This window comes from Pinus tabuliformis, chromosome 5_2 (assembly GCF_031772625.1).
Source record: "Pinus tabuliformis cultivar Carrire ecotype Pingquan chromosome 5_2, CPIR1, whole genome shotgun sequence".
NCBI lineage: Eukaryota > Viridiplantae > Streptophyta > Pinopsida > Pinales > Pinaceae > Pinus > Pinus tabuliformis.
The window spans coordinates 626,628,148-626,654,439 of NC_142306.1; the positions used below are offsets into that span (position 1 = coordinate 626,628,148).

Consider the following 26,292-nt stretch of genomic DNA (forward strand, 5'->3'; position numbering starts at 1 on the left):
GCAACATTATTTAGGAGTTTTTTAGGGATTTTTGCGTTAATATTTAGCCGTTTTTTATGACATTGTTTTTTTTTCAATTATAGCCTGTTACTGACATTGCTGACCCGAGAAGACAACATCCTTGTTCCTTGACCTACATGTTGTCCACTATCTCTTTTCATAAAGGAAAATAAATGGAGAATACAACAGTGAGTATAACTTTACTAATCCATCCTTCCCATAAAACAGTGACAAAACATTAAACAAAAAAATGAAAATGTTAAAGGAGAATGACTTACCTCAGAGTTGCTATGAAAAGTTTCCGAGATCAACTAAATTTTTCCAAAATCCTTGCAGTAGTGTCATTTTCAGATTCAAATATCACTTTTCCCATATTCCCAGCCATGACATTAGTCCATGCCTATATGTTGACCAAGATGTTAAACACCAAACCAACTTGGCTATTGATACTAATGAGGTTAAAGCCAAGAAAAAAAGAGTAAATGTGGAATAACAAATCTACAATGTGGCCAATCTTCTTCTAATGCCCTGTTGTCACCTCCCTCTATTGTCCCTCTGTTGAATTACAATTTTGATCCTAAATTTTTCATATATGCCTCAAAATCACAGTCCAAGCCAAATGCTAGATCCTCCCCCCACTCCCATTCTTAGAAATTTGAGTTGTGGAAGTGAAAATATACATGCTTTCTTTGCTTTTTCACACAAATTGATGTCCAACTAAGCTTGGATAGAATGGGTTAGAATAGGAATGTCCATGTTCAAGCAAGGAAAGTCGTTGCTAATTTTTGGTACTATTCAAAAATTCCATTCAACTATGCCTCTATTTCAACATTCTAACATTATTAACAATCTATGATCGATGTGGTCATTGTTGTAATATGTGATCGATGTGGCCATTATTGTAGGTTCAAGGCTCAAAGACCCTACATCTAAGAGCCTTAGGAATGATTCATTGTTAGAAACCGTTCATGATGTCAACCTTTTACTTGTCAAGTGTCATTCATCATGTGCAGAATCAGGGTGCATTGTCATGAGTGATGGATGGATAGATAGGAGGAACAAAACCTTGATAAATTTTCTCATATCTTATCGGAATGTCACAATGTTTTTCAAAACAATGAATTCCCTAGACAAAATTAAAAGTTTCCAATTGATTTGTGAAATAATGGAGGAAATTGTTCAAGAGTTGCAACAACAAAATGTTGTACAAATTGTTACTCATAACACAACTAATTATATGCTTTCTAAAATACTTTTTGAGCTTAGGGCCCCACCATATTTGAGACCTCTTGTGATGCACATTGCATGGATTTAACAATTGAGGAGATGTGTCAAATTTGTTTTGATATGAGATGTTGTGGATAAGGCAAGACCCATAACCTGATACATTTATAATCACATAAATTTCCTTAGCACCACAAGAATCTACACAATAGGCAAGGAACCTCTTTGTCCCATACTTGCCAAATTTGCAATGAATTTCATCTCCTTGCTATTCATTATTGACCAAAAGATAAATCCCTAGAAGGTGTTTTTGGAACCCAAGTAGATGGCATCTGAAGATGGCAAAAACACTTGTAAGGCATTGAAATAATTACTTTTGTGTTTAATGATGGGTTCTAAAAGGATGCCAAACATATTTTGACATTTGTTGTTACGAAATACTTGTCAAAGTGCTAAGGTACTTAAACTTTTTCAAATTTCAAATTCAAACTTCCTTTCATTTTCAAATTTCATTTATCTCAAAATTTGAATGTTTGACAATTGACATCGAACTTACAAGAAATTTGATGTTGATAAACTCGTTGTGGGTTACATTTACAAGGTGATGGATCTTTGCCACAAAAGGCCATAAAAGGAAGATACGAAAATGAGGAGGCCAAATATATACATCTTTGGGATATTATTGATGAGTGTTGTGATAGGTAATTGCATTCCCCCTTATATTTTGTTGGAATTTTTTAAACCCAACATATTTTTATTATAAGACTAGATATAATGAGGATGGGAAGATTGAGAGAGGGCTTATGACATGCATTGCAAGGTGCTTTCTGAATCAAGAAAGATGAAGCAATATAGGATGATAGGGCACCCACAAATTTGTTTGCCTATTCTAGCGCTATGTGCAAAAGGAAGAATATGTTAGCAACTACCATTAAAGGCCTAATCAATTCACTAAATTTTATCTATTTTGTTTGTTCTATCAAATTTTATTATATTTCTATCATCTTTGATATTTACTCTTGAAACCTTACCACTTGCTAGGTCTTTGGTGGGAAAACTCTAGTAGTGATATGCCAAATCTTAACTAATTTGTCATTTGAATGCCATATCAAACCCACAATGTTTCAGGTTGCAAGCACAATTGGAGAGACAATACATACCAAGGAGTGCAACAGAGAAAAGCTCTTAAATGACCTTGTTTTCTTCCTTATAATCTTTGACTTCACAATACACATATATAAGGTGAAAACTGTGAAACTTGGCTCAATTTATATAAAATTTAAGCATTTGAAATTGAACGTTTGACTTAATATTTATTTTTTAGATAGCATATTTCACATTCCAATGTTTCATGACGATAGTGGGTTTGGATCATTCAATGATTGACCTCAAAGATCTAGATCTTATATTAGATTGGCTTCTATCAAAGGAGGCTTCTCTTTTCTTCCTATAGGATTTAGACAATCTTGAGGGTCAAGTAGCCCGAGACATGGGAGAAGTTGCTTCTTACTTTTGTAGTATTTAGTATTCTATACTTAGTTAAGTTTTATAAATGGATGTTGCTAGTTTTTGATTTTGATCATTTTTGGACTCATATGGTATGTGAGATGTTTTTCCACGACGTTAGAGAATCTAGTATAGGGTCTTAGAATCTCTAACATAACCAACTCAAATGCCACAACAAACTACTTTTCATAGTGGAACAAATAGAAGTAAATAAACACGTGCACAAATAGACAACTTTTTACAATTTTTCAACAACCCAAGTTCGTTATATTATCAGTCTATAATACAACAGTCCAGGGCTCTTGTACCGGGGATCATGGCCCTCATACAATCACTAATACGAGAATAAAAAGTAGGGTTTGGTGTCAATAACTATGACAACAAATCTACCCTGAACAAGATACAACTGACCATCTAGTTGATGTAGCACACAATCACAGCTCCTCTTGGTCATACCTTGAACACGTCTCCTACTCCTTCTACTCCCAATTTGCAACTTTGCCCCTTTCAATGGATCGTGCTCCTTCAGGTCACTGAACACGGCTATCCAATCTTCCCTTTAGTTGAGCATTAGTCCATCAATTAATCAACACATAGGGTCTTCCTACAAGTTGTTCACAACTCCATTTGTGAACAACTCCTTGATTGCCCACTACTGCTCCTTAGCTATTAGGTTATTCTTCCCTCTACTACCTTCCTATGCTAGTCCAATGAGGTAAACTTAGGGCATGGAATCTTTCACACTATGACTGTCAATTTTCCTTCTCCAACTATCAACTTAGGGTTGATTCACTAGCCCACTTAGGCCGCCACACCTTCCTTCAAGGGATCAACCACTAGGCTCTCCAAGTCAACCCTTCTTACCACTATCAATGTCCTTCTCAACAACTAATCTAGGGCACCCTTGAAAACCTACCTGCTGCCCTCCCAAAAACAACCTTAATATGTTCAACACTTTTGTCCTAAACTAGGACCTCCAAGTTGTACTCTTCTCCTCTTAAGGAATTTCAACTAGGCCTCTGAAATATTCAGATCTGAACACACGTATCTGACCTTTTTCAGCCCTGACTAGGGCATCCTACAAAACCTTAAGTCTACATCCAAAACCCTCCACAATCCCTATTTTCTTGTGTTCTTGCAATAGAAATATGCAACCTAGTCTAGGCAACCTCCTAGAGTATTCGGCCTCCCAAAACTCATGCTTCCTCCCACCTGCAATCATAACAGAGGTTTGACCTACAAAACAGATAGAAACCCTTCCAAAATGTGACCAAAATTTTCTTTCTAGAACTCAGCTAGATGTCCTCCTTAAACCTATGCCAAACCAAAGAATAAGCAAAGATAAAAATTGTCTTCTTCTCTTGCTCATGTTCATCTTGGCTATCTAAGGTTTTGGATTCTTTTCTCTGTCCTTGCTTGAGAATGAATGCCTTGTTGGATGAGGCAATGAGCCTCAACATTTCTGTTATTTATATGTTCTTCCTTGGGTGCAATGAACAACCCATTAGGGCACCTTTTCAAGCTAGCCGATTTGAATTTTTCGTTGTAAGCCCAACCAACACATAAATAAACTAATATCTCATAAATTACAAAACCTCTTTTGGTGTTCTTTGTGGCCCCTAGCTCCATTAAGGGTGCCCAAAAATCTTCAAGGATCAAACCTCCAAAATTTTTCTTCATTTCACACCCACAAGCTTGGGCGTAAAGCCCACATGTTGAGTTCTTAGCCCACAAAGCCCTTTCGTGGTGCCAATTCCTCCACAACCCTGAAGCCCAGGGTTTGTAATACCTCCCAAGCTACAAATCTCAACACTCCCTCTTAGCGAGGGTGGAACTTACAAGACTAGGAAGTAACTTGTCATCATTGTCACTATTGGTGACATTACCACAATTCATGGAGCTCGCCACTCTAGCATCCCCTGAAGCATGAACTACGCCCTTCTCGGAAGTGTCACTACCACTGGAAGCCTCTTGCTTCTTCTCCTAAAACTCTTTCAGGCCATTCCATGATTCCTTCTTGTCATCTATAGAAGAATCATTGCTCCCTACTGACTACGTGCTCTTCTTGGGTTGCACATTCTCCCTCTGAACCTGCAAACCTTTGCTAAAACATGGCTCCCTTTGAACCTCTGAAACCTAGAAATTCTCCTATGTTTTCTTCTCATGATCTATATGCTTTCCTGTCAACCTATATAGACAATGCTCCCTAACTCCAATAACCACTCCACTAGAGCTAGATCTTTTAGTTCTGAGTTTTTCTTTCCCATATTAGTAAATCATGTCAAACCCCTTTTGCTCAATCATTGAGACAAACAAAACACTATATCTAAGCTCCGATACATATAGTACATTTAGAAATCGCATCAACTAACCTGACTCCATCCTGAATGTCACGACACCTGATCCATTGATCTCATTTTGACTCTTGTCACCCACCCCCATGTAGAAGTTTGAGTCCCACTTAGCTAGAGTCTCAAATACATTTGGTGAACCTATCATTTTCTTTGATGCACCATTGTCCACATACCATGTAGCCTCAGCAATGGCACCCTCAAATAAATGAGAAACCAGAGCAAAGTCCTCACTTTCTAATCTCCTAGAGAGGTCATCTATCTCAGTAGAAGTGGAAACACCTACAACCTGCTTCCCCTTCTTCTTCTCATCATCTCCCTGCTTCTTCTTTGGACACTTTGTCGAATAATGACCATACTTGCCACAGTTGAAAAAATTCAACTTACTCAAGTCCTTATTTTTCTTGCCCTTCATCATTGCTACAAGAGCCACATCATCATCAAAAGCCTTATTCTTTGGATGAAGATCCTCATCTCACAATTCTTCCTAAATGAAGTCATCCCACATCCTATTCCAGTTTGGTAGCTTCTCTTTGGCAATGATCCCTTTGATGAACGACTTCCATTCTGGAGTAAACCCCTTCAAAGAAATCCTCACCATCTCAGAATCTATAATAGTCACACTGATGGTGGCAAGATCATCTTGAACTTGAGACAATCTCGTCAAATACGAAGTCACCCCTTCACCCTCTGTCATCTTGGTGGCCTTCAACTTATCCTACAATACCAACTGTCGATTCTCGTTCTTATTCTGGAACAAATCCTGAAGATCTTTCCACATCTCATGGGAAGTGTTCTTCCCAGATAGATGAGGTATCAAAGGATCTTTGACACCATCTAGGATGATCAACTTGGCCCTTGTATCCATCTCAGTACACTTCCAACTCCTTAGGGTCTGTCAACTTCTTGATCTCTTTCTTGGCAAAGTTCCAGATCATGTTCATCATTAGAATCAACTTGATACTTTCCTTCCATGCACTATAGTTGGAGAAACCCTTCCAACCTATCCTCATATCATAGACCAATCGACATCTTCAACATTTTTATTAGTCCTTCAATAACAATGTGATCAAACTCCCCCTTGAGTTGTACTCGTTGTGCACACTCTGATTCATTAGCCCTTCAAATTAGCTTTGATACTATGTTTTTTTTCCATGATACTACAGAATCTAGGTTAGGGTCTTAAAATATTTGACACAACAACCTCAAATGCCACAACAAACTACTTTGCACAGCGGAGCAAATAGTAGTAAATCAACACATTCACAAAATAGACAACTTCTTACAATTTTTTAACAACCCAACTTCATTATATTATCAATCTATAATACAAAAGTCTAGGGCTCCTGTACCAAGGATCATGGCCCTCATACAATCACTGATACAAGAATACAAACTAGGGTTTGGTGTCAACAACTATGATAACCAATCTACCCTCAACAAGATACAACTGACCATCTAGATGATGTAGTCCACAATCACAGCTCCTCTTCGTCGTACCTTGAACACATATGTTGGTCCTTCTACTTCCAATCTAGAGCTCTCAAAACTTAGGGAATGGAGGGATACCCATTATGACTGTCAAATTTCCTTTTCCAACTATCAACTTAGAGTTGATTCACTAGCCCAGTTAGGTTGTCGCTTCTTCCTTCAAGGGATCAACCACTAGGCTCTCCAAGTCAACCCTACTTACAGTTGTCAACGTCCTTCTCAACAACTGATCTAGGGAACCCTTGAACACGTACTTTCTTCCCTCCCAAACAATGTTAATATGTCCAATAATTTTGTTCTAAACCAGGACCTCCAATCTGCACTCTTCTCCCCTTAAGGATGATCAAATAGGCATTTGAAATCTTTAGATATGAACACATTTATCTGAGCTTTTTCAACGCTGACTAGGGCATCATACAACACCTTAAGTCTGCATCCAAAACTCTCGACAATCCTTATTTTCCTATGCTCTTGCAACATAAGAATGTGGCCTAGTCTAGGCATCCTCCTAGACTATTCAGCCACCCCAAAACGATGCTTCCTCCCACTTGCAATCACAACATAAGTTCGACCTGCATAATAAAAATAAACCCTTCCATTCCAAAATGTGCCCAAAATTTTCCTTCTAGAACTCGGCAAGATGTCCTCTTTAAACTTGTGCCGGCCAAACAATAAACAAAGATAAAAACTGTCTTCTTCCCTTGCTCATGTTCAGCTCGGCTATTTGAGGTTTCAACCTCATTTTCTCTGTCCTTGCTTGAGAATGAATGCCTTAATAGATGAGGAAATGAGCATCAACATGTCCCTTATTTATATTTTATTCCTTGGGTGCAATGAATATCTGATTAGGTCACATTTTCAGGCTATTTGACTTGAATTTCTTGTTGCAAGCCCAAACACCACATAAATAAATTCATATATCATAAATTACAAAACCTCTCTTAGTGTTCTTTGTGGTCCCTAGCTCCATTAAGGGTCCCCTACAATCTCCAAGGATCAAACCTCCAAAATTATTCTTGGTTTCACACCCACAAGCTTGGGTGCAAAGGCCACATGTTGGGTTCTTAGCCCACAAAGCCCTTTTGTGGTGCCAATTCCTCCACATCCTGAAACCCTAGGGATTGCAGTACCTCCCAAGCTACAAATCTCAACATGAGATACATATTAAGCCATAAAATTGTGGACATATATTCATATTATTAGACATGGATTTATTAAATATTAATGAAAAATGTTTTTTTGGTCAAAATATATGTATATATTTATATTTTTGTATTTTCTAATTTTTTCCCCATTCATTCTTGATTAGATTCAAACTCTTTTGTCGATTCAAAGTTTGGTAACTTTGGTATATATATATATATATATATATGGTTCATGGTCTCTAAAGATCACTGACTACTACATCCACAAAATATTTGTATCAGTAAAATCTACCGAAAAGGATTACTTCTTGTTGGCTCAACCATAGAGTTTGACCCCAAGAGTGTTGATAGAATTGAACCCGTGACCTCTCAATAGCAGAGGTTCTTTAATGACGAGGACTCGACCAACTGAGCTAACCCTTGCGGCTCTATGTGTGTGAGTGTGCGCATTTTCACCTTGAGTATTTTAGGCATCAATAGGTTTGTGCCTTAATTTCTTTTTTTATCCCTCTCAATGATTAATAGGTTTGGGGTTAAGATAGATCTATGCTAGTGAAGTGAATTATTACAAAACATCTTAGATCTTGTGATTTTCTATGCAACTCTATTTTCATATATTTATCTACCTCTTGTGCTAACATCATTGATATTTGTGTGATTTTGTGCTCCTTTTTGCTTTCTTATCTAGCTAGCATACTTATCTTCCACTTATAATCATTGATTACCTTTATTATATCTATCTATCTATCTATCTATCTATGTGTGTGTGTGTGTGTGTGAAAGCATCAATAGGTTTGCACCTTAGTTTCTTTCTAATCCTTATGATAGATCTACACTAGTGAAGTGCATTATTACATGGCATCATATATCTCTTAATCATATATGCAACATTATTTTCATATGTTTATCTACCTCTTGTGCTACTATCATTGATCTTTTTATGATTTTGTGCTCTTTTTGCTTTCTTATGTAGCTAGCATGCTTATCTTCCACTCATAACCAATGATTACCTCTAACTCATGGTTATTCCCTAAATGTATCTTAGCATTTATATCAATGGTATCAACTTAGTAAAGATAGTGCTCCTCTCTCTCTTGCGAGTGCAATAGGAGAAAAATGTGGAAGTAGTTATGTGATATCAATAGATCACCCATAAAATTAATAATAATCAATTAGATAATAGTAACAATGCACAATAGTTAATTTTTTTTAAGACATAGTTATGGTTGTTACCCACCATTTTGTAGGTAATATCTCTAGGAGAAATTTTTTCTCCAATATGGCCCTCAATCGGTAGCCAATAACCCCTTGCAGCCACCAGCTAGCTCATTGTGACATTTTCTCCACCACATGAGGTATCCATGTGGTCCCTCACCCATCTGCCATGATCATATGTTGGAAGGTGGGCCTCCCGAATCTAAAGGTATGCCTTCTCATTTGGAAATTAAGTATTGTAGTTTTCTTATCATGGACACTTATGGGCATGGATTAATGGGGGGGTTCGGGGGAAAGTATGGACTAGGTTTGTGCTTCTATCCCCTAGACCCCTCTTAGAAATAAACCTTGTATTCTAGTCCTATGGGATCTCTTTTACTGACCATTTGGTTCCAGGGGTGGTATTTCACAGGAAACCTTGATATTTGTTGCATGGTCCCACTCCCTTATCCGCTTATGTTACCCTCTTTCCATTCATTATTACCCCATCCATCATTTCTCCTGCTTGGGTCCACATTCCTCCATTAGGTCCACATGGGGTTAGTCTGCCCCTTCCCCTAGCCCACACCTTGAGCCATGGCCTAGAATTAAGCCCGAAGGTTGATGTAGCTGAAAAGAAAGATAAAATAATATATGGGCATATTCAATAGGAAATTGTACCACAAAATGAAAAAGATGGTCGAGACAAATACATTTAGCACGTGGACAAAAACCAATACATGAGTTCGACCCCATCATCATGGCCATCACCCTAGTTCCTACAGGCTCTATGGGCCTTCTTCATCATATAGGAACCCATGATTGTCCCAACCCCTCATAGGCGATGAACCGCCCCACCTTTTAAAAGGGGGAATTAATTGATATATCTTATACATCGTGCTCTAACCCCTTGAGCCCCGAGCAATTAATTAAAGAAAATCATAAAAAGGAAAAAGGCATATAAAGAAAGGTGGAAAAATCAAGGCCGAGGCACCTCATGTACCACAATTGCTCCCTCCTACACATTATAAACCCAAGTGTGGGCTTCCCTCTTATTAACTAGCCTTATACCCCAGCATGTGACCCAGGGCTGCCCCTTCTTCATTCACCATATCAGTCAAATGCCACCACCTTTTGAAGGATGTACCTTCAATATTATCCCCTTTAGAATTAGGAACCACCCAATAGGGTACTTGGTTAACCCCATTTGGAGTTTAGGAGACATTGGCACATCCCGAAGTCATTATGGAAGGGCATCTCATTATGAAGTCCCTACTTGTGGTCAATGATTAGGTGAGATCATTTACTCAATTTCTCTAATTACTTGTTGTATTGGAAGGCTAGGGGACGCATCAGATCTTATGCAGGATTGCAGATGGTTTCCATTTTGGGTTTGGTCTCCCTATACGGGGTCCTAATCCTTCGAAGGGATACAATGGCACATGTAGGGTGAGCGTTGAGAGCCATGTGCCTCCACATCAGCAGATTTCACCCCATGGATCCCCACAACCATTCAGAGATTGCTCGTGGTTCACTTATTGGACGAGGAGGATGCACCTGATCCATCATGCCCAACCGACCCCAGATCTACACCATACACTTGGTAGATGATCCAAGACTTTCACGATGATGTGGCATCACCTACACCATCATTCTAGCCTTGCAGGCGATCTATAAGCATCTTCGATTTGTTTGGAGACCCATGAGGACACTTGTGTTCCTCTACATGTCATTTGGAGCACCATAGGTTATTACAAGGGGCCAATCCCTTGTCCAATTCTTTTGAGGGTCATATTCTTCATTGTGGCACCCATGGACCTCATTAGGCCTCTTAGAGTGCCCTATGACATGCATAGATTATTATTTAACCTCTTGTGAGGCTTACTTTTTAATGTATGAGCTAGTTTGGTGGTTTTGTCACCAAAAGTTGTATTATTATAACATTATTTTATTGTTGGGGCTTATGTAGGCCAAGGAGGCTAATTCAAACTCCTAAGTTGTGTGTAAATACAAGTGAGCTGAGCTCATTTGCTCATCTTCACTTTGGTTTGGGTCTCTTATCTCTCTTGAGATTTTCACACTTTTTCTAGAGGATGAATTGGAGCTTTATGGATGAGTTTTTATGTGTGGATATTGGTCTATCTTCTCTTGGAGCTTCTATATTGTCAATTGTGAATGGTTGGATATACTCTATTACATGTAAGTACATCATTTTTGATGTTATTCTTGTTTACTTTTGTCATATATGTTGGCCTAGGATTTTCGTTGTTCTAGGGCTAATTGTTGCACACATTTATTGCTTAAATTTGTGGAATTTGTCTCTATTATATCATCTCTCAATGTATAGGACATGTAATATGAGCGAAATTTCCTAGGGGTATTTCTATCAAATATTTTGACCTTGATAAGCCATTCCTTTTGAACATCGAAGTATAAAAGCTGCAAGGTTGCTTCTTCTTGACCTAGAAGTGTTATCGAGAAATCTAGTGTCTATGCAGAGCTGCTAGTCCCACTAAGACTGGTAGCTATCTTAGAAACAAACAAACTAAAACTACTTTCGTTTTCCTTTATGAGAAGTAGATAAGAGGGGAACAAAGGAGACCAACCTCTGTCTTGCACTTGGTTCCTTGCTTGATTCCTCTCCCTTCTGATAGATCTTTGCCACTTGCTTTCTCATATACCCAGCTTCAAAGAGCACATGTGGAATCAAAGCAGCATAACACTATCCAAGAACAGAGATCTACTATCACAAACAATATAGGACCAGATATATATTGACCACACAAATGCATATATCATCAATCATACAAGAATGTGGAGGAAAACTTGAATAACTTTATTAATATCAAGAATAGCAAAGAGGATTATAACCAATTTTTCTGACCCAGCGTCATCCTCTTAGCAAGAAAGCCCTTCTTCACCTCATGAAAAGCTTAGATCACCCAACATTGTGATGTTACACCAAGAAACCAGCAGCACTTCCTTACAAGATACGAAATTCCAGCCTCCGGATCTCTGGGATGAGGGCTCCATATATAGATGATTGCAGGGAGGTGAGTCAGCTTCTGAGATTTGATTAGTGTCCTCTCTCTGATAGTTCTTGATTCCACTTGGATATTGATGATCTCTTACTCATCCCTGGGCGAATTCAGAGAGGCAAGTGTCATAGGAGAAGTTTCTGGAAGATTCCATATCGAACCACCTTGCAAATTGTCTCTGCCATTTGTCCACTCTCGCTCATCGCACCCTGCAGAAGAGTTATCCAGTATGCATCACACTTTTTACTCTGGGCAGGTGGGATGCATCGCACCTTCTGCACTAGGCAGTCTGTATGGTCCAGATTTGACCAGTTCTGAGCAATTTTCTGTGGAGAACTTCTGGGAGATGATGTAATCAGCTGACCTTGTTCCTTTAGGGTGTGAAACAAAACTTTTAGGGACTTAGGAGCCCTTGGTTTATGGACATATATGATTGGGGTTGCAGTGCCCAAAAATGTCTATAACAGTTTCCCCCTAAAGCATGAGGTTGTTAATCTTTTGATGTCGGGTGAAATGCTTTATCATGAGGATCCAAAGTTTTTTTGAGCTGGAAGGCGACCTGTAATAAGATACAATACAATACATTATCTTCATAATATTTTCATGATCTCGCTGAGGTGGGCATTCCCATGCTCAGCTTTATAAATTCATTTTCATGTACATAACACAGACAATCGTCTGTGTTCAGACTGATGATTCTGGTAGAGCCATCATCCCTTAGATTGGATGATTATCTGTGCAGCAATGATGTACATTTGATGTCTTTATTTTCCTGAATATATATCGCAGCCCGGATGGATGAAACTAGATCCGGGGTATTCAATCTTGTTCGATCTTCACTCAAAGTACAAGTCGATCCATGTGAGAGATGTTTTGGAGTCGAACATGGAAAGACATCGCCTGATTACCAACCAGTGATGTAAGCTGTTAACAGGCGCGAGAGGAATCACCGATAATGATGATGACCCTCAAGGTACGACAGTACAATTCACGTGGTGTGAAAAAGGGACTTGGTGTCGAACACCACGCAAAATCTTTCGGTCGAAGGCCATTGATGTAAACCTGTCGCCAGAAGTGAGAAACTTGCTATTGAGGCATGCAAGCTTCAAAGTACTGAAAGGGTTGTTCCTAGATCGACTTCCCGGATAATGAGCTGATGTTGACAAGAAGCAATCCGTCGTAGGAGGGCCTTAATGAATCCCACATCTATGACACGGAACGGAGCCAATGATTTTAATGGAGGTGAAAACGATCTGATGATATAAGGTTCAGGGTGGCGGTGATGAAAGAATGGAGCGTAAATGTATTGTAGTGGATGAGACACAGGTGAATTCTCTGAGTGACTTCTCTTGAACATACCAGCGACACTGACATGATGGATTGGTAGCGTTAACCCCAAATGTGGATGGTGTGATGGACCAATGGTGATATGGCCAGTGAACGGAACAACCCAACCCGGCTCGCATGCGGAGTGAAAGTGTCATGTTCAAGAGCGACTTGCTACCAATAAAGTTTCTTCAAGTTTTCTTCCCAATTTTTCCCCAGTCATTGCTGACCAGTACCTCTTTATTTTTGTCAAGCTTGAGGAGGATAACATATGCTTGTTCTATAATTTTCCCTTCAGGCAAACCCATCGCTATGTTTTAACGAGCTTAGCGATAGTGAAACTCGTTCTTGTCTGTATGGACAAGTTTGTCGCTATTCAGTTTTAACGAGTTTAACGACAAAGATAACTCGGTCCTTTTCAATTTTAGAGAGTCTGAAAGGGACGTAAAGAAAACTCCAATAATCATTTTTCGTCTTATAATCCCTTAAGTCCGAAAAAGTATAAAATAATACAAAAGGGATGAATTTTCGGTAATTTTAACGAGCCGAACAAAACAAGCGCTCGATCTTTTTGTGTAATAATCCCTCAGGTCCAAAAAGATTAAAATCTAGAGGAGGGATAGCACTTCCGGTCACTTTAACGAGCTGGAGAGGCTAATTGCTCGGCAATCTTTTCATATTTTACAAGTCAGATGAAAAGAGCTTAAAGGAGACTTGTTTTTCGAGGAACGAGTGATAAATTCGGGTAGCGGCTGATTCCAGGTAAGGTTTGGAATTTTCCAATCACGGCAGTGTCACAAGGATGGCTAAAAAGATCACTCTTCGTAGCTGTTCCTCAAAAAGGGTAAACAATCAAATGGAGGTGAATGATCGGCCAAAACATAGTGGAGGTGATGATGAGAACACGACCAAGGCTCAAAGTTTGATGATAATGCATTCACGATGGTTATTTACCGGAAATTGGTTTATTTTTTAATGAATGAGCTTAAACTCTGGGGAAAACATTTGCTCATTGCTTATGTTTAATTTTTAACAAGCTTGAACTCCACATAAAAACTACTCGAAATAATGGTCATTGATTACCTTGATTTTACCATTGACAACTTTGTTCCTTCAAAGGTTGTACTGCCTATTCAATTGCTTCATCAAACTAGTTAGAAACGAATAATATATGCTTGAAAAATGAGTCAAAACACTAATATTTTACTTGAATTACGTGAAAAGTAATTTAAAAGTGGTTTTTACCTCTCATTTTACCATTTCATTTGAACTTTGGTTTGTTGGAGCTTTGGAGGTGCTTTCCCCCTTGATTTTCACTAGCTGATTCTTATGGGCTTCGTTAGCCAAAGCGACATCACGGCGGGTTTCATCCAATTGGATTAGTTCCAAGAAACGAGCCTCCTCTTCTGAAGTTCCGGGGAGAAGGTCGACTGCGAGTTTGAGGGACGAGATTTCACACTGAACTGGTAAGATTTATTCTAGGCCATACATCAGTTGAAAGGGTGTAAACCCGGTTGCATTCCTTACCGATGTTCGGTATGCCCACAAGGCTGAGTACGGGATCAGGTGCCAATTCCTTTTGTGGACTCCAATCATCCTTTGCAGCATCCGCTTTAGGACCTTGTTGATTGCTTCAACTTGTCCGTTGGCCTGCGAGTAATATGGAGTAGAGCTGTCGTGGGACAACCCCAATTTGGCAGCCAATTCAACCATCATGTGATTGCAAAAATGCGATCCATGATTTGTGACTATGGCTTGTGGAACGCCGAATCTGGCGACTACATGATTGAAAAAGAAAAGGGCAGCCGTTTCGTCGGTGTTGTTTAATGTAGGCATCGCCTCGGCCCATTTGGTAAAATAGTCTACCGCGACTATGATATACCCATGCCCCCCGGTCGAGGTGGGGTTACATGTCATGAAATCTATGCCCCATTTGGCGAATGGCCCAACAACAACTACTGGTTGCAGGGGTGTGGGTGGTCTTCTGGTTTTGCTATCGAAAATTTGACACGCATGGCAACTTCTAACTGCGGTTATGCAATCTTTGAACATTGTTGGCCAGAAGTATCCTGCTCGTAAATTTTTTTGCGCTGTAGTGTAACCAGATTGATGCCCCCCACATGCGCCTGAATGGCAATCATTCAGGACTTTTTCGGCCTCCTCCGAACTGTATCGACACCACGACGGTAAAGCGTATCACCGACGATCATGTAGTCTTTTGATTGGTATCGAATACGTCTTTGTTCCGAGCGAGAGGTATTAGACCTATATTTTTGGGTTTGGAGATAGATGATTATATCCCCATACCACGGATTATTTGAAAATATCAGAAACAAAGATTCATCCATGATGGTTTCTTCTAATGTTTCATCGTTGGACGATGATGGGAGATCGCATAGTAATTCTGCGAAAACCAGGGATTTCTTTGATTTGGATTTTACAAATTCCAAATCAAACTCTTGAAGAATTGCTATCCATTTTGAATATTTTCCCCCCAGCAACTGTCATGACAAGATATAAGTCATGGGGTTGCAATCTGACAAAATGGTAGTTTTTCGAAAGAGGACATAGTGTCGAAATCTTGGTATCACTTGAACAGCTGCGAGAGCTATCTTTTCAACGTAGGAATGCTTTCTTTCTGTATCATTTAAGTTTCTACTCAAATAATATATAGGATGTTCAATTCCATTGTCTTCTTGAACTAAAACCATTGCGATGGTTGTATCCGCTGCAGCCAGATACAGGTTAAAGTCTTTTTGATAATCAGGAGCGTACATTAATGATGCTTTTATTAGGGATTTCCTTTAAAGTATCAAAGGAAGCTTGCGCAACCTAATCCCAGATGAAGGGTACTTCTTTTTTCAATAGACGTGTATAACCTTTAGCAAGTTCGGCGTAATTTGGAATGAACCTCCTCAGAAAGTTTGCTTTCCCTTGGAGTTTCTGAATCTAAAGCAAATTTGAAGGTGGAGGCAAATTTATGATTGCTTGAACCTTACATGGGTCGAGACAAATCCCGTCCTTTGAGACTACAAAGCCAAGCAAACGACCAGAACTGACACAGAACACACATTTGTGTGGATTGAGTCGTATCTTGTAGTGTCAGCAACGTAGAAATATCGCTCTCAAATGCTACGGATGATCGGTCCGCTTTTGCGAATGAGCCAGAAGATCATCGAGATATGGTTGAACGATGTTTTTGATGTCATGGAAGGCATAATTCATTGTCCTCTGAAATGTTGCCTCTGCGTTCTTTAAACCAAAGGGTAACTTGCGATATGCAAATGTGCCCCACGGACAAATAAATGCAGTCTTTGACTAGTCCCGTGGGCGGATATTTATTTGATTATACCCAGAGAATCCATCCATAAATGAAAAGATTTCACATCCAGCGCATTCATCAATTATCTAGTCAATAAAGGGTGTAGGGTAGTTGTCTTTTGGACAAACTTGATTTACATCCCTATAATCGACGCACACTCTAATCGTTCCTTGTTTGTTCCCCAGTGGAGTCGCCATTTTGTTATCGGGAAATCTAGTGTCTATGCAGAGCTGCTAGTCCCACTAAGACTGGTAGCTATCTTAGAAACAAACAAACTAAAACTACTTTCGTTTTCCTTTATGAGAAGTAGATAAGAGGGGAACAAAGGAGACCAACCTCTGTCTTGCGCTTCGTTCCTTGCTTGATTCCTCTCCCTTCTGATAGATCTTTGCCACTCGTTTCCTCGTCTACCCAGCTTCAAAGAGCACCTGTGGAATCAAAGCAGCATAGCACTATCCAAGAACAGAGATCTACTATCACAAACAATATAGGACCAGATATATATTGACCACAAAAATGCATATATCATCAATCATACAAGAATGTGGAGGAAAACTTGAATAGCTTTATTAATATCAAGAATAGCAAAGAGGATTACAACCAATTGTTCTGACCCAGCATCATCCTCTCAGCAAGAAAGCCCTTCTTCACCTCATGAAAAGCTTAGATCACCCAACACTATGATGTTACACCAAGAAACCATCAGCACTTTCTTACAAGATACAAAATTCCAGCCTCCGGATCTCTGGGATGAGGGATCCATATATAGATGATTGCAGGGAGGTGAGTCAGCTTCTGAGATTTGATTAGTGTCCTCTCTCTGATAGTTTTTGATTCCACTTGGAGATTGATGGTCTCTTACTCATCCCTGGGCGAATTCAGAGAGGCAAGTGTCATAGGAGAAGTTTCTGGAAGATTCCATGTCAAACCACCTTTCAAACTGTCTCTACCATTTGTCCACTCTCGCTCATCGCACCCTGCAGAAGAGCTATCCAGTATGCATCGCACCTTTTACTCTGGGCAGGTGGGATGCATCACACCTTTTGCACTGGACAGTCTGTATGGTCCAGATTTGACCAGTTCTGAGCAGTTTTCTGTGGAGAACTTCTGGGAGATGATGTAATCAGCTGACCTTGTTCCTTTAGGGTGTGAAACAACACTTTTAGGGACTTAGGAGCCCTTGGTTTATGGACATATATGATTGGGGTTGCAGTGCCCAAAAATGTCTATAACAAGAAGGCTAGTGAAGTGATCTTGAGGCCTCCTTGACTAGGAATCAAGAAATCCTACTCATACTCAACATAGACTCCATTATCCCAAAGATTAAGGCACTGATCTACCAAGGGTGGTTATTAAAAATCATATTTTTTCACCTTCTCCCAGGTCTAGCCACCTTGGGGTACCTAGGGCATCAATTTCCTGATAAGCTAGCTACAAAAAAAATTGATCTTCTAGGGTCTCTTGCACTGGCCTTTCCTCTACCTCTCCTCCAATTTTGAAGACATTATGACGGTGGAGTTGGGAGAAAAGCCAAGCCCTAGCTTCGAGATAAAAACTTGCCCTGCCATCCCCAAGGCCAGTACCTCATAGGGTCAAAACAACATCTTTGAGTGAAAATATTTCCTTTGATCCCTTTTCCACCTTGTCTAGGATAAGAATATCATTCGTTGCTACATTCTTTCCTCATACCCTAGACTGGGTCCACTTGGCACTGTGTGGTCCCGTTCCTTTGAAAGACTATTCTTCAAGAACCATATAGGATACCAATTCTAACAAGGGTTTTAGGGATTGGGGAACTCCTTCAAAAGTCTTATCCCATAAACCTAACCCTTAAATCCTTTCCTCCTCTCCCTAGAATACATGGTACCTAGATGAGAGAGCAAGCAAGATCCATCCTTCAAAATTCTTCTGGGAAAGGGTTCATTTGAGTCACTCACATCCATTGACTTATACTTCATTACTGACTCCATACATACTGGGTCTCTTCCCATCGGTAAAAGTCCGTAAATAGAAGTGAGCCTTAACTGAGGTGACAGTGGGTGAAGTCTCCATTTGTTGCCCTTGGCCTAGCATTTTCCCTTTAGGGATCCCGCTTCGCCCCCCTGCTAGTTTAAGCGGTAAAAAGGGTAAAAAAAAACACAGGGTTTCTCTTACACTTGCATAGGCACACAAAGTTGGGGGCCTCATAAAAGGAAAACCCATGTCACAAGGTTTGTCAAACTTCGGTTCAAAATTTAGACCTAAAAGACAACTTGAGGTTCATTGAGATTCATTGAATCTCATGGTTGTTAATTATGTCCATAAATCAAGCTCATAACTTGGTGTCACAACTAAAGTTCACAATCTATATTTGCAATTTCCATGTCCATTATAATATTTTTGATATTTATTGATGTCGATTCCTTAGTATCTTACTATTTTATGTTATATTTCATTACTTGAAGCTCATTGAGATTCATTGAACCTCATGGTTGTTGATTATGTCCACAAATCAAGCTCACAACCTTGTATCACAACTAAAGTCCATGATCTATATATGCAATTTCCAAGTCCATTATAATATTTATGGTATTTATTGATCTCGATCTCTTAGTATCTTAGTATCTTATGGCAAACCTAATTGAAAAATTTAAATTCAAACCAAACCTAATCATTGTAAAACCTGAACCATGTGACTTATAGGAAAACTAAATTCACTCAATGAACTTTGATTAGTTGAATACGAAAGTTTTGCATGTTTTTCACAAAATGTGAACATGTTTTGCATCTGTGTTTCATAAGTTGAGCATGTTTTATGACGTACATGTCTTATAAAACACACGTCGTGATGATGAACCACATTGGGTGGTTCAAAACGCGTCGACCAAATAATTGTAAATGTGATTTTACTAGAAACTTTTTCTCTAAACAATATGAATCACAAAAGCTTGAACTCAGAGAAGACTAAAAATAATTGCAAACCCAACAACTCTGATGCACCCACCTCCCAATTTTCTCATATTTTCTAAACCAGCAAGAAAACAACCGTATGTTTTGGCTAAGGATTTGGAAATTTCTTTTGTAATCAATTAATGACATTTGACGTTCAAATAGCTCACTAAAAATCTACTATTCAACATTCTATGGCCAAGTAGGGATATTTAAGCCCTCTTATTACAAGTTTTTAATTTCTCAAATTATAATCGTTCAAAAATCAACTCTTTCCTTTTAAATATTTCGATGCACCACACCTCATCATTGTATCTTAACATGGATCACCCTGAAAATCACAACGCATCATTATATCTCAACATGGATCACCCAGAAAATCTAAACTACATAGCCCATCATCTCATGACCAAAATATTGACAGAGGATCAAGACCCAATTTGTATCTCCTTGTTGAATAGTAGGACACTATTGTTGCATATATTGGCCAGATAGAAGGCCAACTGTACTATTTGACTACTATAGGGAGGAAATGCATGAGTGATATTGAGATGTTTTGTTGGAAGCAAGTAAAAGATCTAAAGATCATGATAAGTAACATTGTCACTGGATATTAAAGAACTTGGCTTCTTTCGGTGAATTTTTAGTAAAGCTCTATTCTTTGTTATTTTTTGCACCTTTTAGCATTACACACTAGATCTCCCCACTCTGCACTGTAGGGCAAGTTGCCGCTCTCTTAGCTAAAAGAACACAGAACTAGCACACATGAAAATGACGGTGTCCATGTAAAACATCCCAAACGCAGTGCCATTTTCTCAAAAATGGGGCACACTTCGTAACTATGGAGGAAACTGTCACTGGGCATTTATAGTTCAGTGCACAAGGAGAATCATAGGAATATAGTCTAGAACTTGAGTTTCCTCTTTCAACCAATATTCTTTAACAGGTCAGTAATTACTAATTATGAATTCAAGTAAAACCAAAAATATACTATTTCTTTGAAGGAGCCTAATTACAGAAGGTCTTGAAATAAGGAATCTCATTGCAGGTGATAGTGTAATAGCTCTGAAGCCCTTTCAGACCAGCCATACAATTCCATGCTGATATGATAATTTCTATAATGGTTGGAGATTCAATTAGACAGCATGAAAACATAATTTGCAATTGATTTACAGCTTGTCGCAACTAACCATCAAAGACCATGGAAAACATCACAAACTTCTCCTCTTTTCAGGGAAGAGAGAAACTACATTCTTGTAGTGAACCATCTATACTATCACTATGAGATGTAACTTTACCAGGTTGGCATTCTTCCAACAAATGGAGGTTCTTCCCAGTTGGTTGGGAGGAAATAGACTTGGCTGAAGGAGCAGAATGGGCTTTGTGAACATTTCCTTTCCTTAGATTGTTCCTACCCACATTAGTCAATGTCATAACAGTGACAACACTGGCTACTATAAGGGCAGTTTTTGCTGCCAAAGAAACAGCATGACATACTGGCTTTTGCAATCTCTGTATGCTATGGCATAGAACTCTGCAAAGTTTTCCCTTGGATTCTGTTTGATCATTTTGTATGTATACATCAGGAGCCACTCCCTTGCATGTTTGGTTTTCCAAACCAGAAACCATTTCTTCCTGGTCATCTTCTCTCCATCCCAATGACTTGATGGCATCATTCTTCAATGAATGATCCATATCTTCATAGTATGTGGGGTGTTCCTTATCTGAGTGAGCGAATGATGCATTTTCTGGTGAGAACCTGGGGTGAGATGTTCGATGTGAGTTATCATTTTCATGCACTGGCTCCCCTACAAATGCAAGTGCCTCCTCCACAACTTCCTTCTCCTTTCCCTGATGATGCCTCAGCCGTTCCAAGAAAATTCTTTTGCTTTCCTCAAGATCAAGCAAAGCTGCCTCCCTATCAGCTTGCTGCTGTTGTTGCAAAACCTGAAAAGCAACAGAATATATTATTTGCATACCAAGGCAATAAACATAAACAGCTAAAACCATGTTCAATGAATAAATATGTGAACATTGCTTGATTTTAGTCCCCTATCCAATTTATTTGAAGCCCCTTCCAATGCTTTCTTTTATATAAAAACCGAAGATTGAAACTCACTTTACTGAGAAGGGTGTAACCAGTAAAAGAAAAACTTCATCTACACCTTCACATTTCTATCATGGAAGAAGTTTGGACCAACTAATTATTATAAAGATTCGATGCTTCAAACAAAGAAGTTGTTGCAAATCTTCTCTGAAACAGAACAGGGATTGGAAAGCAGACATTGAGATGGTGCAAAAAACGTTTCAATAAACAAAATAGTAATGCTCTAATTTATTTAGGTTAGACATATTTCAATTTTCTAATATGACAAAAAAGCATTACAGTGTAAGGGGAGAGGGACCTCCTGAAGCATGTCACAATGTGGGTACTCACTAGCATGCCGTTACGTTTGAGCCTTAAGCTAGTTAGCCAGATCACGATCATTCAAAAAAAAAAAAAAAATCAAGACATATTAAAACCTGTTAAAGCTTGTTAGCACATTTGACATCAACCTATATTATGGTAATTACTGTGTGACAAAAATTGTAAGCCTCCTACACATCAATATAGATCCTTTAAAAAATTTGCCACTATCATTGGTTGTATCATTTGATCAATGGACTTGCTGAAACCACTTAAATGTCATATGATTCTTGATAAAAGTATCCAAACTAAAAGCCTCTTACACATTGATATGGATCCCACTATCTTTACTTCTGTCATTCCAATAACTTGATTGATATACTTGCTGAAAGTTGAAACCTTTACTCATCAATGTCATCCTTAGTTTTGTTATTATCTCAATAGCTGGGTAAATAGACTTGCTATGGCCCTCAATACCTCTTACACTTAACCAAAAAATCAAACTAGGTTTTGAGAAAGACAAACTGATATGAAACATATCCCCGGGAAACACAGTATGTTGAAAATAAGTTGCCAATGCCATATCCCAGAATTTAAACAAAAGTAAAAATAAAATATAAAAGACATGGCACGATTCAAACTTCCAAGGTCCTGACTGTCTCAATGTTCAAATCTAGGAAAAACTTGTATCACCACATTTTAACAATCAGCAAGAAAACCTGCGCAAAACTAAACCGTCAATATCCTGCAAGGGTTGTGGAACTCCTAACAAATTCAACCTAATCTCCTTCTCGATATGAAGAATCAGAGACAACCTCCAAAGGGTTTCCAAATCCACCGTGATGCATGGAACCATGGCCCATACACAAGCTCTAAACACAAAGGAATTACCAAGTTCAAGAGTCCAAACTTAAAATGTCCCACAGAAAAACCATTAGAGTGACAATGGTGCATTTGGAGGGGGAGTGATGACCAGCTAAATCTGACCAAACTAATCCTCTTGTGTGCATATTCTCAGAATCTCAAGCCTGATAATGCAACACAGTATTGCAATACAAGAGCCATAACTCTTCCCTGCCTGGATAGTCCGTCTTAACCAAAATTACGCAACTCTCCCATATACTGTGCTACCAGAAACTGGAAAATAGAATTCCAGGGCATATTATACATATAAAATTAATTAGTACTGTGCTAATGTACTGTCAATATGGGAATGGGAACGGGGATCAGCGGAGAAATAGGTTTCCTTGTTCCGTTTTTGGTAAGATAGCTTCTACTGATTTTTACTCAAAGTGATCCAATCAATACTACTGTAGTGCCAATTCCAAGATGACAAGGAATTCAGTCAGTACCAATGTAGTGACAAGATGGGAATGGGAACCAGAACCAAATGAGCAATGGACCTTCTAGTTAAGTTTTTGGTAGTATAGTTTCTACTCTTTTTAGCTGAAAGCAGATTCAAACAGCGCTCTAGGAAGTAAACTGCAACCTATTATAACAATGCCAATTGTACTGTTCTTTACGCAAAGAAGATCCCATGAGTGCTCTATGAAGCGAACTGCAATCTGGTGTGCCAAAGCCAATTGTGAATCTAATTTATAATTGTTCAAATTTTAATATTCAAACCTGCAAGCAACCGAGTTGGTCTTCAAGAATCTCCAAAGCATCTCAAATAGAAGAAAGGCTCCTCGCTTCCATGGCTCCATTGATGCCCATTTGTTACCCAGAGAACTTGCCTCACTACGCACATCCTCCCTCATCCTTTTGTGTGCGGCTTATTATCAAGCCCGAACATGCAACACGGTATGCCAATAGAAGAGCCATAACTCTCCCCTGCCTAGATAGTCAATCTTAACCAATATAATGTACTGTCAAGATGGGAATGGGAACGGAAACCAGATGAGAAATGGGTTTCCTGTTAAGGTTTTGGTAAGATAGCGCGTACTGGTTTTTACACAATCCAATCAGTACTACTGTAGAGCCAACTTACAAGAAGTGAATGGGAATTCAGTCAGTACCATTGTAGTGACAAGATGGGAATGGGAACCGGAACGAAATGAGAAATGGGTCGTTGTTTCAAATTATGGTTTACTACTCATCAGGAGTTCTGTTTAACTTTTTATATCATCTGGGTATATGGAGATGCAGGAATAACAAGATCTTTGAACACAAGACGGTGGACATTACACAAACTGTCCTGGAGATAGCTGCATATTTTTCTGATATAGGCCCATCAAGCGTCATCAAACGGAGACAATTCATTGCTCAGGATATGTGGAGGAAGTTTCCAGTTGGCTTCTTTGATGGCGCATGCAACAATATTCAGTGTGGATGCCCTTATTGTTAGGGAACCTGGACATTATTTTCATTTCTGGTGGGAAGTGGCAGGGTACCAATAAGTTATTGCACTTTGGGGTCTCTTATACTCCGCTCAATGGCTCAACATTGCACTTTGGGGTCTCTTATACTCGGCTCAATGGCTCAACATCAAAGATATTCAGATATTTGGGGACTCAAAAGACTACATTGATTGGATCAAAGGGCTCAATTGCTTTCAGCCTCCAATGATGTCATACTGGATGAAACACATTCGATCCATAAAGCATACCTTTCAGCACATCTCATTTGCACACATTTTCCAGAAACAAACTATATTACAGATATGCTTTCCACAAAAAGTGTAACTGTAACACATGGGGTCATCTCCTACTCTTTATATATACAAGACAACAGGGTAGACACTGGCAGCTTTCATATTTTCTAAAAATATTCGAAAGTTAATATGCTTTTTGGTAGGACTGTTCAGGTCTGTAACTGCTTTATTTTCTTTTGAAAGATCATATTGACAGAATGTAAGTGATTGGATTTTGTTTAGCTTTTTGGTTCCAACATGCCATTGCTAGTGATAGTGTTGAAAAGTTTGTTTCTCTGCCAGAAATAGGAAGATCAAAAAAGACTAAGATCTATATATATACCCTCTTTTAATATATAAAAAATAGCTTATTTTTTCTTCTGAAAAAAAAGTTAAGTTGTTGGTAACATAGCTTCTACTGTTTTTTACTAAAAGCAGATTAAGACAGTAACATAGCTTCTACTGTTTTTAACTAAAAGCAGATTAAGAAAGTGCTTTAGTAAGCAAACTGCAATCTGGTATAATTACGCAAATCAGATTCCATCAACGCTCTAGGAAACAAACTACAATCTGTTATACGAAAACCAATTGTGAATCTAATTCATAATTATTTCAATTTTTTTTATATTCAAACCTGCAAGCAATCGAGCTGGTCTTCAAGAATCTCCAAAGCATCTCGAATAGAAGAAAGGCTCCTCGCTTCCTTGACTCCATCGACGCCCATTTGGGTTCGAGAGAATTTACCCCCATTCGCGAATCTTCCCTGTTCTCCGTCCACAACAGGGTCTGCTTTTTTCCCATCGATTTCAGTGTCATAATTGAGCACCCTCTCTATGGCATCGTCAATTTTCGCATGCAGTTTGGATGCCTGGCTCAATACCATTAATATCTCATCCGTATTCATTGATATTATGATAAGAGAAGGGATACCCAAATGAGATTCGAAAGGGCTGTGGCCTTCAGTTACTTTATTAATTCAAAGCTTCTAAATGCGAAGAAATTGCCGAAGTACAATGTCGGGATCTCAAGCTTCAGAACCTTGTAAAACTAAACACAGAAAAGAAAGGGAAGTCACCCATGCTAGCTTGGGTTCATGTAGGGAAGGGATAGCGGGAGCTTTCAGAAACAATTTCAAATAATGGTCTCAACCAACACCTACACAGATCCAACAAAGACGAACTTTAAAGTTCATTCGAAAGCAAGGAATTGAGACGAGAATAAGCGACTAAGATTTTATAGAGCCAGAGGGAGATGGAAGAAAAATTATCAGTCAAAGATGTATTCCTGAACGATAATCAGGTCAAGTTCGCAGGACAATCATTTCTACGCTTGCAATTTGCGTAGGTTACTCTCCCAAGGTTTCAGAATATGAGTATCCCCTGGCTTGATTAGACAAGTCTAGAAAGCTTTGCCAGGATAACTGTGCATTGAAAAGACGAAAATGTTCAAGTTACAATGTTCCTGTATCCTCTCGATTAGATGAGAAACGTGCAGAAAGTTACGAGTCCTTTAATTATTATAAACTTCGTCATCCATTGATTTGATTTGGCCACCGTTTCTTTCCCTCAACTATGCGGGCTGAACCTATAACGGTTGGAATAACTTGATTAAGGTCAAGACTAAATTTTTTATTGTTATGATTATTATACATCAGGATTATATTCCATAACTAGTAAGTTGGATATATCAAAAATTATAATTGGGTAAGAGTTTAGATTTCTTTATTTT

General features: G+C 38.8%; 1 protein-coding gene across 1 annotated transcript; it reads right to left on the reverse strand.

The window, feature by feature from the left end:
• Nucleotides 1-20,540: 20,540 nt before the first annotated feature.
• Nucleotides 20,541-26,019, reverse strand: LOC149160597 (uncharacterized). The gene is made up of 2 exons (XM_089435387.1): nt 25,199-26,019; nt 20,541-21,472 (listed from the first exon to the last, which is right to left on the reverse strand). Exons 1-2 carry the CDS (start codon nt 25,466-25,468, stop codon nt 20,756-20,758), a joined length of 987 nt encoding a protein of 328 aa, XP_089291513.1. The 5' UTR covers nt 25,469-26,019; the 3' UTR covers nt 20,541-20,755.
• Nucleotides 26,020-26,292: the final 273 nt, after the last annotated feature.

Bases quoted from the DNA above. Each gene is read 5' to 3' on its own strand.
- LOC149160597 (XM_089435387.1), bottom strand. From the start codon at position 25,468: ATGAATACGGATGAGATATTAATGGTATTGAGCCAGGCATCCAAACTG. The intron at 21,473-25,198 runs GTTTGAATATAA...GTTGCTTTTCAG, and splicing joins ACCAGCTCGATTGCTTGCAG to GTTTTGCAACAACAGCAGCA.